Genomic DNA, 13,906 nt, shown 5'->3' on the forward strand with positions numbered 1-13,906 from the left:
ATTTAAGATTGATTTGATACCAGTAGAGTTAGGGAGTTTTGATGTGATAATCGGTATGGACTGGTTGAAAGAAGTGAAAGCAGAGATCGTTTGTTACAAAAATGCAATTCGCATTATACGAGAAAAAGGAAAACCCTTAATGGTGTACGGAGAAAAGGGTAACACGAAGCTACATCTTATTAGTAATTTGAAGGCACAAAAACTAATAAGAAAAGGTTGCTATGCTGTTCTAGCACACGTTGAGAAAGTACAAACTGAAGAAAAGAGCATCAGTGATGTTCCCATTGCAAAAGAATTTCCCGATGTATTTCCGAAAGAATTACCGGGATTACCCCCACATCGATCCGTTGAATTTCAAATAGATCTTGTACCAGGAGCTGCACCAATAGCTCGTACTCCTTACAGACTCGCACCCAGCGAGATGAAAGAACTGCAAAGCCAATTACAAGAACTTTTAGAGCGTGGTTTCATTCGACCAAGCACATCACCGTGGGGAGCTCCTGTTTTGTTTGTCAAGAAGAAAAATGGTACATTCAGGTTGTGTATCGACTACCGAGAGTTGAACAAACTTACCATCAAGAACCGCTACCCACTACCGAGAATCGACGACTTATTTGATCAACTACAAGGCTCGTCTGTTTATTCAAAGATTGACTTACGTTCCGGGTATCATCAAATGCGGGTGAAAGAAGATGATATTCCAAAGACTGCTTTCAGAACACGTTACGGTCATTACGAGTTTATGGTCATGCCGTTTGGTTTAACTAATGCACCAGCTGTGTTCATGGACCTTATGAACCGAGTGTGTGGACCATTCCTTGACAAGTTTGTCATTGTTTTCATTGATGACATACTTATTTACTCAAAGAATGATCAAGAACACGGTGAACATTTGAGAAAGGTGTTAGAAGTATTGAGGAAGGAAGAATTGTACGCTAAGTTTTCAAAATGTGCATTTTGGTTGGAAGAAGTTCAATTCCTCGGTCACATAGTGAACAAAGAAGGTATTAAGGTGGATCCGGCAAAGATAGAAACTGTTGAAAAGTGGGAAACCCCGAAAACTTCGAAACACATACGCCAGTTTTTAGGACTAGCTGGTTACTACAGAAGGTTCATCCAAGACTTTTCCAGAATAGCAAAACCCTTGACTGCATTAACGCATAAAGGGAAGAAATTTGAATGGAATAATGAACAAGAGAAAGCGTTTCAGTTATTGAAGAAAAAGCTAACTACGGCACCTATATTGTCATTGCCTGAAGGGACTGATGATTTTGTGATTTATTGTGACGCATCAAAGCAAGGTCTCGGTTATGTATTAATGCAACGAACGAAGGTGATTGCTTATGCGTCTAGACAATTGAAGATTCACGAACAAAATTATACGACGCATGATTTGGAATTAGGAACGGTTGTTTTTGCATTAAAGACTTGGAGGCACTACTTATATGGGGTCAAAAGTATTATATATACCGACCACAAAAGTCTTCAACACATATTTAATCAGAAACAACTGAATATGAGGTAGCGTAGGTGGATTGAATTATTGAATGATTACGACTTTGAGATTCGTTACCACCCGGGGAAGGCAAATGTGGTAGCCGATGCCTTGAGCAGGAAGGACAGAGAACCCATTCGAGTAAAATCTATGAATATAATGATTCATAATAACCTTACTACTCAAATAAAGGAGGCGCAACAAGGAGTTTTAAAAGAGGGAAATTTAAAGGATGAAATATCCAAAGGATCGGAGAAGCATCTTAATATTCGGGAAGACGGAACCCGGTATAGGGCTGAAAGGATTTGGGTACCAAAATTTGGAGATATGAGAGAAATGGTACTTAGAGAAGCTCATAAAACCAGATACTCAATACATCCTGGAACGGGGAAGATGTACAAGGATCTCAAGAAACATTTTTGGTGGCCGGGTATGAAAACCGATGTTGCTAAATACGTAGGAGAATGTTTGACGTGTTCTAAGGTCAAAGCTGAGCATCAGAAACCATCAGGTCTACTTCAACAACCCAAAATCCCGGAATGGAAATGGGAAAACATTACCATGGATTTCATCACTAAATTGCCAAGGACTGCAAGTGGTTTTGATACTATTTGGGTAATAGTTGATCGTCTCACCAAATCAGCACACTTCCTGCCAATAAGAGAAGATGACAAGATGGAGAAGTTAGCACGACTGTATTTGAAGGAAGTCGTCTCCAGACATGGAATACCAATCTCTATTATCTCTGATAGGGATGGCAGATTTATTTCAATATTCTGGCAGACATTACAGCAAGCATTAGGAACTCGTCTAGACATGAGTACTGCCTATCATCCACAAACTGATGGGCAGAGCGAAAGGACGATACAAACGCTTGAAGACATGCTACGAGCATGTGTTATTGATTTCGGAAGCAGTTGGGATCGACATCTACCGTTAGCAGAATTTTCCTACAACAACAGCTACCATTCAAGCATTGAGATGACGCCGTTTGAAGCACTTTATGGTAGAAAGTGCAGGTCTCCAATTTTTTGGAGTGAAGTGGGGGATAGACAGATTACGGGTCCGGAGATTATACAAGAAACTACCGAGAAGATCATCCAAATTCAACAACGGTTGAAAACTGCCCAAAGTCGACAAAAGAGCTACGCTGACATTAAAAGAAAAGATATAGAATTTGAAATTGGAGAGATGGTCATGCTTAAAGTTGCACCTTGGAAAGGCGTTGTTCGATTTGGTAAACGAGGGAAATTAAATCCAAGGTATATTGGACCATTCAAGATTATTGATCGTGTCGGACCAGTAGCTTACCGACTTGAGTTACCTCAACAACTCGCTGCTGTACATAACACTTTCCACGTCTCGAATTTGAAGAAATGTTTTGCTAAAGAAGATCTCACTATTCCGTTAGATGAAATCCAAATCAACGAAAAACTTCAATTCATCGAAGAACCCGTCGAAATAATGGATCGTGAGGTTAAAAGACTTAAGCAAAACAAGATACCAATTGTTAAGGTTCGATGGAATGCTCGTAGAGGACCCGAGTTCACCTGGGAGCGTGAAGATCAGATGAAGAAGAAATACCCGCATCTATTTCCAGAAGATTCGTCAACACCTTCAACAGCTTAAAATTTCGGGACGAAATTTATTTAACGGGTAGGTACTGTAGTGACCCGAACTTTTCCATGTTTATATATATATTAATTGAGATTGATATTTACATGATTAAATGTTTCCAACATGTTAAGCAATCAAACTTGTTAAGACTTGATTAATTGAAATATGTTTCATATAGATAATTGACCACCCAAGTTGACCGGTGATTGACGAACGTTAAAACTTGTAAAAACTATATGATGACATATATATGGATATATATATATATATAGTTAACATGATACTATGATAAGTAAACATATCATTAAGTATATTAACAATGAACTACATATGTAAAAACAAGACTACTAACTTAATGATTTTTAAACGAGACATATATGTAACGATTATCGTTGTAAAGACATTTAATGTATATATATCATATTAAGAGATATTCATACATGATAATATCATGATAATATAATAATTTAAAATCTCATTTGATATTATAAACATTGGGTTAACAACATTTAACAAGATCGTTAACCTAAAGGTTTCAAAACAACACTTACATGTAACGACTAACGATGACTTAACGACTCAGTTAAAATGTATATACATGTAGTGTTTTAATATGTATTTATACACTTTTAAAAGACTTCAATACACTTATCAAAATACTTCTACTTAACAAAAATGCTTACAATTACATCCTCGTTCAGTTTCATCAACAATTCTACTCGTATGCACCCGTATTCGTACTCGTACAATACACAGCTTTTAGATGTATGTACTATTGGTATATACACTCCAATGATCAGATCTTAGCAGCCCATGTGAGTCACCTAACACATGTGGGAACCATCATTTGTCAACTAGCATGAAATATCTCATAAAATTACAAAAATATGAGTAATCATTCATGACTTATTTACATGAAAACAAAATTACATATCCTTTATATCTAATCCATACACCAACGACCAAAAACACCTACAAACACTTTCATTCTTTAATTTTCTTCATCTAATTGATCTCTCTCAAGTTCTATCTTCAAGTTCTAAGTGTTCTTCATAAATTCTACATGTTCTAGTTACATAAAATCAAGAATACTTTCAAGTTTGCTAGCTCACTTCCAATCTTGTAAGGTGATCATCCAACCTCAAGAAATCTTTGTTTCTTACAGTAGGTTATCATTCTAATACAAGGTAATAATCATATTCAAACTTTGGTTCAATTTCTATAACTATAAAAATCATATTTCAAGTGATGATCTTACTTGAACTTGTTTTCGTGTCATGATTCTGCTTCAAGAACTTCGAGCCATCCAAGGATCCGTTGAAGCTAGATCCATTTTTCTATTTTCCAGTAGGTTTATCCAAGGAACTTAAGGTAGTAATGATGTTCATAACATCATTCGATTCATACATATAAAGCTATCTTATTCGAAGGTTTAAACTTGTAATCACTAGAACATAGTTTAGTTAATTCTAAACTTGTTCGCAAACAAAAGTTAATCCTTCTAACTTGACTTTTAAAATCAACTAAACACATGTTCTATATCTATATGATATGCTAACTTAATGATTTAAAACCTGGAAATACGAAAAACACCGTAAAACCGGATTTATGCCGTCGGAGTAACACCGCGGGCTGTTTTGGGTTAGTTAATTAAAAACTATGATAAACTTTGATTTAAAAGTTGTTATTCTGAGAAAATGATTTTTATTATGAACATGAAACTATATCCAAAAATTATGGTTAAACTCAAAGTGGAAGTATGTTTTCTAAAATGGTCATCTAGACGTCGTTCTTTCGACTGAAATGACTACCTTTACAAAAATGACTTGTAACTTATTTTTCCGACTATAAACCTATAATTTTTCTGTTTAGATTCATAAAATAGAGTTCAATATGAAACCATAGCAATTTGATTCACTCAAAACGGATTTAAAATGAAGAAGTTATGGGTAAAACAAGATTGGATAATTTTTCTCATTTTAGCTACGTGAAAATTGGTAACAAATCTATTCCAACTATAACTTAATCAACTTGTATTGTATATTATGTAATCTTGAGATACCATAGACACGTATACAATGTTTCGACCTATCATGTCGACACATCTATATATATTTCGGAACAACCATAGACACTCTATATGTGAATGTTGGAGTTAGCTATACAGGGTTGAGGTTGATTCCAAAATATATATAGTTTGAGTTGTGATCAATACTGAGATACGTATACACTGGGTCGTTGTAACAGACTCGTCCCACATCGGTGGGAGAGGAAAACAAAGCACTCCTTATAAGGGTGTGGATACCTCTTCTGGTATGACGCGTTTTGAGGGTGTTTACCCGAGAAGCAAATCCGTGAGGTTGAAGTGCGATCCGGGGTTGTACTCGTGCGCGGGTAGCCCGTCGGTGATCGGCTTGTGTCCAAAGCGGACAATATCATACTACGGGCTGATGGTGATGTTACTTATGGTATCATAGCTGGGGCCCGCATCGATGTGCACTGCGGGGACGCAGTGTCCCGAAGGGGGGGAGAGTTGTAACAGACTCGTCCCACATCGGTGGGAGAGGAAAACAAAGCACTCCTTATAAGGGTGTGGATACCTCTTCTGGTATGACGCGTTTTGAGGGTGTTTACCCGAGAAGCAAATCCGTGAGGTTGAAGTGCGATCCGGGGTTGTACTCGTGCGCGGGTAGCCCGTCGGTGATCGGCTTGTGTCCAAAGCGGACAATATCATACTACGGGCTGATGGTGATGTTACTTATATTAAAATCACTAATTATACCATATCCTAAGGGTACAATGGTCATTTCATCTAGGCCCAAAACGCGAGTGTTACAGTCGTGGATTGATTCAAGATAATATTTATCGATTTATTTCTGTACATCTTACTGTGGACAACTAGTTGTAGGTTACTAACGAGGACAGCTGACTTAATAAACTTAAAACATCAAAATATATTAAAAGTGTTGTAAATATATTTTGAACATACTTTGATATATATGTATATATTGTTATAGGTTCGTGAATCAACCAGTGGCCAAGTCTTACTTCCCGACGAAGTAAAAATCTGTGAAAGTGAGTTATAGTCCCACTTTTAAAATCTAATATTTTTGGGATGAGAATACATGCAGGTTTTATAAATGATTTACATAATAGACACAAGTACGTGAAACTACATTCTATGGTTGAATTATCGAAATCGAATATGCCCCTTTTTATTAAGTCTGGTAATCTAAGAATTAGGGAACAGACACCCTAATTGACGCGAATCCTAAAGATAGATCTATTGGGCCTAACAAACCCCATCCAAAGTACCGGATGCTTTAGTACTTCGAAATTTATATCATATCCGAAGGGTGTCCCGGAATGATGGGGATATTCTTATATATGCATCTTGTTAATGTCGGTTACCAGGTGTTCACCATATGAATGATTTTTATCTCTATGTATGGGATGTGTATTGAAATATGAAATCTTGTGGTCTATTATTATGATTTGATATATATAGGTTAAACCTATAACTCACCAACATTTTTGTTGACGTTTTAAGCATGTTTATTCTCAGGTTATTATTAAGAGCTTCCGCTGTCGCATACTTAAATAAGGACGAGATTTGGAGTCCATGCTTGTATGATATTGTGTAAAAACTGCATTCAAGAAACTTATTTTGTTGTAACATATTTGTATTGTAAACCATTATGTAATGGTCGTGTGTAAACAGGATATTTTAGATTATCATTATTTGATAATCTACGTAAAGCTTTTTAAACCTTTATTGATGAAATAAAGGTTATGGTTTGTTTTAAAATGAATGCAGTCTTTGAAAAACATCTCATATAGAGGTCAAAACCTCGCAACGAAATCAATTAATATGGAACGTTTTTAATCAATAAGAACGGGACATTTCAAAAGCCCCCTTATTCAGCTTCCGAATTTTCCTAAGTCTCTGCATATCATTACAAATATGAGTACCACAACCAGTGTCATACACCCAAGTTTTATTAGAAAAATTATAGAGTTCTATAACGAAGATACCTGAAGTGCTGGTCGAACCAGCCTTTCCCTTCTTCAACTCTTCCAAGTAAAGCACACAGTTTCATCTCCAATGACCAATCTGGCCGCAATGGTGACAAGCCATGTCCTTTGCGGGATGCTCTTTCTTTGCTGGTGGTGGAATTTTCTTCTTAGGTGTGTAAGTTTGCTTACTCTTTCCTTTTGCCTTTCCACTTCCAGCTTGCGGCTTTCTTTTCTGGATTTTACCTTCCTTTATGGTTAAGACTGCAGGAGTCTTCTTTGGTAGCCCCTTTTCAGCTTGCTTAAGCATTGCATGTAGCTCAGGAATGGTTTTTCCCATGCTATGCATATTGTAATTCATTACAAATCCATCATAGTCCTTGGATAGTGAAGTAAGTATCAAGTGCACTCCAAGAACTGGTGGCATAGCATAACCTAGGCGCTCCAATTGATCCAGATAGCCTTTCATCTTTAAGACATATTGGCTAACCGGTTACCCCAACTCATGTTTGCAAGCGTGAAACGCTTTCACAGTTTCAAACAATTCCTGTTCTGCCTGCTGTTGGAACATCGTCTTGAGTTCCTCGATCATGTCATATGCATTGTAGTCCATTAAGTTCCTTTGGAGCTCAGAGGTCATGCTAGCAAGCATAAGACATGCCACTTCAAGTTGTTCGTTATACAGCTTAGTATAAGCATTTCGAACAGTAGCATTAGCAGTTTCAGGTGGGGCTTCAGGTAAAGGATTTTCCAGATGGTGCAACTTCCTTTCAGACTTTAAGACAATCTGAAGGTTTCGATACCAGTCAATGAAATTGTTACCATTCAATTTTTCCTTCTCAAGGATTGACCTTATGGTCATGTTGTTTACGGATTGAATTGCGTTTGATGTCATCTACAAAATAAACAAGGTTCTTTTAGTATCTTTAATAATTATCCTTTTATAAATTAACTACCCATGTTTAAAAAAAAAAAAACTTATAAAACTTTTAATTTACGTAAAAGGCTAAGATCCACATTGTGCTTCCACCATCACATCAGTTGATCTGCTAGCAATGGTGGATTCAATCGGTAGGCGGCGGGCACCAATTGCATTACAAGTGCAACTCTTAGATCTTTATGGGACTCACGACATTTAGTGTCTAACACTAGTGTTATGCTGGCATGTTTAGTCCCATCCTTGCCTCGGGTTGCGGTCTCACCTCTCAACTCGATTAAGTCATCCAATTATGAAACGTGTGAAAATTTATCTAGGTTTCACGCATAGATAATGATCACCTCACGACTATAATTCAGCTAGGTCTCACGCATAGTCAAAAAATAACGATGTGTTTCAACCGAATTGGACGGCATGACTTAAAATTTGACGGGTATAATATACAATTTTAATAATTTATAGAAAAATTGTGTTACGAATATCACATGCATAATATTCGCCTCACAAGTTAAAAACGTTTTAACTTGATTTTAATTATGTTTTGATTTTGTTGTCACATGGCAAATTATACACAATCACATAACATATAAAATCTAACCAAACAATATAAAACATAATAAGTATGTGCATAGCCTCAACCGATGAAAATCCTATGCTTGGTCTCACGAGCCATTATGAGAACCAAGCGGTCAACTAAAGGGACAATCACAAAAGTAAACCCTAGAAGCTCCCACTTGCGTCAAGATCTCATGATGACCAAATGTGCTCTTTTACCGCATCTCTTACATCTTTTGTCCAACGACTTTACTGCAAGTGTGTCTTGCTGGCCAAGTTCCGTTCACTTCAAGTCTTTTATTCCATCATGGAGGTTACATTTATTATAAAATAAAATACAACTAAACTAGAATTGTAAATTACATAATTGGCTCAAAACGGCCTTCCAAAATAAAAGATTAAATTACATCAATAAATAGCCATAAAAACAATGGCATCCAAACAATCACAAACATACAAGATCACAACACATACACACGGTCTAGGTTTTCATCGGCTATGCACAATTATATCATCATAATAATAACATGATCATGACAATAATTATGGCTTGCTCCATGGCACAAGATGCATGTCTTGGCCATGAATAAAAAAAACATACAAATATACACACAAGCCATTTAATTAATAACAACCACGCATGAATATACTAACCGTATAAAAACATAAGAGGCTCTTGATACCACTTGTTAAGGATCGTATAGCCCAAACACAATGTCCTGCAATATAAGCTCAAAAGTCCATCCTTTTCTAAAACCAATTGGTGATAGAGGGACTTCCCCTTAGACTTATATACATTCATTTGTTTTATCCCATGACCGATGTGGGACTTTGGTTTGCACCCTTACAGTTACAAACTATCAGAGTGGAAGGAGGGTGTCATTGAATCAAAACAAATAAATCATTGTGTAACAAATCTCAACAGTAATAAATATAAAATGGGTCGTTGGCTTCTCAACCCAACACAACCCACAATTTTTTGGCTCATTGACCGTACAGAACCCAAACCATTCAAATAGCCAGCTATATACCTGAAGTATTGGTTCACTTGCCATTTAAAACCAGAGATACAAAAAGAAGTAGATACTGAAGTCTCACTTAAAATAGATAGAGAAACGAAAGTTTTTATGATTCATAAGTTCAAATTGTCAACCGAAGTACATATTGATCAAAATCAAAAGCGGTAAAAAATCAGTACACAAAATCCAAAACCATTCTGCTAGTTCTGAAATTACAAAAGTACAAGCCCAAGTTCTGATGGTCTTAAGATATGCTTAATCCTATAGTTATACAAATAATAGTGAAGCTTACCATCACCAGGCCCGTATTTCAACTCCTTCAAGAAAGTTTCATTATGCATCACATCCAACGCATTGAAAACATCAAAATCCTTCTTTTTTGCCACGATAAGAGCATCATTCATCAGCTGAAGTAAAGGGGTTTCAGTTGAGACATTATAGTAAGAATAAGCTGCCTTCAAAGTTGAGTGAGTCGGGTGACCAAGAATTGATGAAGGCAGTGTATAAAAACTGCAGAAATCAGTGATCTTGTGAGTCTCAGGGCTTTCAACCACAAAACTGTCAACAACATCCTCTTTTGGAAGAATCCAATGCTCCACATCAAGTTCATCAAAGTCGGGTGCAACCACAAACTGCATCAAGTAAGCCCTAAGCAATCGGGTCACTGCAGGAACATCACGAAGCTCCATTATTCTGAAACCGGGTGTAACTGTCGAATCGGGCAGTTTATAAAGCTTCATTGTCCTGCTCATAGTCATTCTTGGGCCAAGCCTTGAAAACCCGACATCAATAAGCTTTTTGGGGTTCAAAGATCTGTGCCAATATTGGCAAGATGTTATCGGGGTGGGAAGAACCACACCTGCTGTATAAGCAGCCTGCCAAATATTCTCCAAGTGAACCCTCCTGGTTACTTCTTTGATCATCACAGGGGCCAATCTTTTTGACCTGAGCTTCTTATGAACACACAAGAAATTAACTTCAGCCATGCTAACAATATCACTTCGAACCCTCATTCTTGCAGGAATACCAGTAATAAAAGCCACGAGCTTTTTCGAACTTTTCACACGAACACCTATGTGCCAGGTCTTATAGTAACCAGGAGGATGAAGGGCCCACCTAAGAAATTCTTTTGAATAATTGAACCTAAACATGTTCTCATCATCTTCCACGTAATTGTTTGTAAGGAGATTATAAACCTCAGCACACGTCTCCTCAGAATCCATATCACAAGTGACCCACTCGTAAAGATTTGGAAGATTATAAGGTTCCTGTTTCACTTCCGAGATTGGTGTAGGAGGTTCAATCGGGCCTTCGGGTAGGCTAGCATCCCGTAAATCCTTAAACTGACCCACGGGCTGTGTTTCCCAAAACTTATGCCTTTGTGAAAGAGTGAGTGTATCTTGAACCTCTCTAGACAACTCATCGGCTGAAACGTCGTTGTTAATGATCTCCAAAGACGACGTATTCTGATCTCTGGTATCTTCATTCACTGAACCATTGTCTGCCATTTCAAATCTAACCCTATATGTACAATTATTAAATTATTAACATCGTGATTAAACCCTAATCTGCTAATCATACACCATACTAATCACAAACTAAAAAAATTGACTTTCAATTTTGACTTTGAAGTCAAATATCATAAATTCACACGCCCAGCAGTGAGCACCAACAATAATGAACTTTTGAGGTCAACCGTTAGACCTCAAAAATCAAAATCAAAACATTACTACATCAATTTGTTTACTACCTATATGCGTACAGGATGATTAGTAATCAAACAATACAGATCGTTACTAAAAACATGCAGATTGCTAAATCATAATAAGAAGATAACCTAGCATGAAATTCACTAATTCTACTGATAAACTGAAATTGACTTACGGACTGTGTAGATTCGAAGTTTTTCAAGAGATTGACTTGATATGTAAGACCTCCGATCGGTTGCTCACCGGCAATCAGCTCAAAGTATACCCGACGGCGAGTCAAATAGCCCTAAAAGGCAAATCTGAGATGATATATAGATACACTAGACTAGATGAATAAATATATTCTCAATAATTTAATTTAATGAAGCTGGGCCAGTTGGATTCTTATTCGGCCCATCCACTTTAAGTCCGTTTATATTTTATACTCCGTATTTTGTTACTTGTTACTCCGTATATAAAAGAATAAAAAAATATAACTAAAAGGGAATATAAAATATTAGAATTGAGTTGTGTTTATGAGTTTTTTTATTGATGAAAAGAACAAAAAAAAAAAAAAATGATCTTAAGTATATAAGTTCTCTCTAAAATTATAAATTGAAAATATGAAGTCTAATTTATATGTATATATAGTCATATAAAGCTTTAAAATATGATTTCATCATAAAGCTAATCACTCTTTAATTTTCATAATGATGATGTTATAATTATATATTAATTTAATTAAAAAAATAATACGAAATCTTTTATAAAATAAAATACTAATCTCTCCTAAATTGTAATTTTAATTTTCTTAAAAAAATTAAAAGACATTTATTATTACTAATAATAATTATTATTATTATTAAAAATATAAACATAAAGTTAATTACTCTTTAATTTTTATAATAATTATGTCATAATTATGATTTACAGATGATTTGATTAATGCATCATCAAATATCAATACACAAACGTTCTGTATAGTAATGCACACTCCATAAAACTTCTGTTGACGGAGCTTGAACATTAACAATGAGGGGGCCATAATAATTTAATCAAAATCGTATGCAGTATGCTAGCGAGGCTGGTGGGGCCAATACTTAAATTTACCATGTCTAGTCGCTAAAACTATAGAATTTGTTATTAAGGACATATTTTTTTGGGGGGACCATGGCACCGCCTGCCATACATAAGCTCCGTCGCTGATTTTGTACATAGCAACAATTTAATTTTAAAACATAACTCCATAAAAGAAGTAAAAGATTATTTTAATACTATTAAACATATACACAATTGCATACAACCATATCATGAAAAGTAAACAACTTACATTATTAGTTGTGCCAATTTCACCTGTCCACCTAGGCTATATCATTTATTCAATTCTCTAAAACAATAAAATATAACCACACAAACAAAAAAAATACTACACATTCATATTCCATTTACTAAACTGAATTCACAAACTGATCAGGTAAACGTGAATAACATCACTTGATAATTTAATTTAATAAAATTTGAAGTACTTAAACACATAGATTTTGCTAGAATTTTATATACATGAGAATTGTCTATGGAGTTTATATCTATTTCATGAAACAATCCTCTTATCTACTCATAACCATAACTACTATATTACATGTTTAGACCCACTCAGTTAGAACCCACTAACTTTGGGTCATTCACCCATATATCCCACCATAAAACCATCAAATTAATATGCACTTTCATTCGTTAAAAGCTTCAAATACACCACTTGAGACTATCCAACACATCTTAATTTTTTTACCTTCAATAGGCAAACGTCATGTGTTTAAAATTGTTCAAATTCAGCCTTTTCTACTATTTTCAATTCATCTTGTGTTTATCCACTTTCCCTATTAAGATTTTTTTTATAAATAAAATTAACTTTTTTACAATGAAACGCCAAAGTTAATAGACAGTGAACTGAAAACATAGTAGAATTGTGTTATAAAGTTATTTCATTATTAAACGTTTATATCACATGTGTTGTGGAGAAAGACCTCTTAATGGAGGAATTATATGGAGAAAGAGGTGACAACCTCAACCAATATACTAATAAATGGGCCAATTAGAGATATGCTTCAAAGATGATATAATTTAGGTAAAACGAAAAGAATTGTGGTTATATGTTATAAGTAATAGGCTATAGGTCAGAAGGTTTAAAAGGGCTAAAATATTGATTTTACTGTGTAATATATGGGCTGAAAAGTAATAGAAATAAAGCCATGGAAGCAAATGTTTAAGACGATTACTCATAATTGTGAAAAAAATGAATGTGCGTCTTTAAAAATCAAAAAGCTTCAAACTACATACACATAAAACCAATCATAAGCAAAGTTAGCTCAAACTGATGCTTAATGATGTCATCTTAAGTTGCATAATAGTTACATATAAAGATTACAACCAATTACTTATGTACTTATGTTTTAAGATATAAAGATAAGGTTTTTAAGATTAAATTAAACACCCAATGATAATATGAACTATACTTTAAATTATCTAGAAACAGTTACGAAACACATACTCATAGCCAATTACTTAAACCAAAGTAAAATCA

The 13,906-nt window shown here is 35.3% G+C and overlaps 2 protein-coding genes across 2 annotated transcripts; both read right to left on the minus strand.

Moving 5' to 3' along the window:
• Nucleotides 1–7,619: 7,619 nt before the first annotated feature.
• On the minus strand, nt 7,620–8,021 carry LOC139853500 (uncharacterized). The gene has a single exon (XM_071842891.1). It carries the CDS (start codon nt 8,019–8,021, stop codon nt 7,620–7,622), a length of 402 nt encoding a protein of 133 aa, XP_071698992.1.
• Nucleotides 8,022–9,726: 1,705 nt separating this feature from the next.
• LOC139852443 (glycylpeptide N-tetradecanoyltransferase 1-like) lies at nt 9,727–11,659 on the minus strand. The gene is made up of 2 exons (XM_071841741.1): nt 11,522–11,659; nt 9,727–11,158 (listed from the first exon to the last, which is right to left on the minus strand). The coding sequence occupies exon 2, from the start codon at nt 11,143–11,145 to the stop codon at nt 9,850–9,852; it is 1,296 nt and encodes a 431-aa protein (XP_071697842.1). The 5' UTR covers nt 11,146–11,158; nt 11,522–11,659; the 3' UTR covers nt 9,727–9,849.
• Nucleotides 11,660–13,906: the final 2,247 nt, after the last annotated feature.

This window comes from Rutidosis leptorrhynchoides, chromosome 6, assembly GCF_046630445.1.
Source record: "Rutidosis leptorrhynchoides isolate AG116_Rl617_1_P2 chromosome 6, CSIRO_AGI_Rlap_v1, whole genome shotgun sequence".
NCBI classification, from domain to species: Eukaryota; Viridiplantae; Streptophyta; class Magnoliopsida; order Asterales; family Asteraceae; genus Rutidosis; species Rutidosis leptorrhynchoides.

Coding starts and splice junctions, on each gene's coding strand:
- LOC139853500 (XM_071842891.1), bottom strand. CDS start 8,021: ATGACATCAAACGCAATTCAATCCGTAAACAACATGACCATAAGGTCA.
- LOC139852443 (XM_071841741.1), bottom strand. CDS start 11,145: ATGGCAGACAATGGTTCAGTGAATGAAGATACCAGAGATCAGAATACG.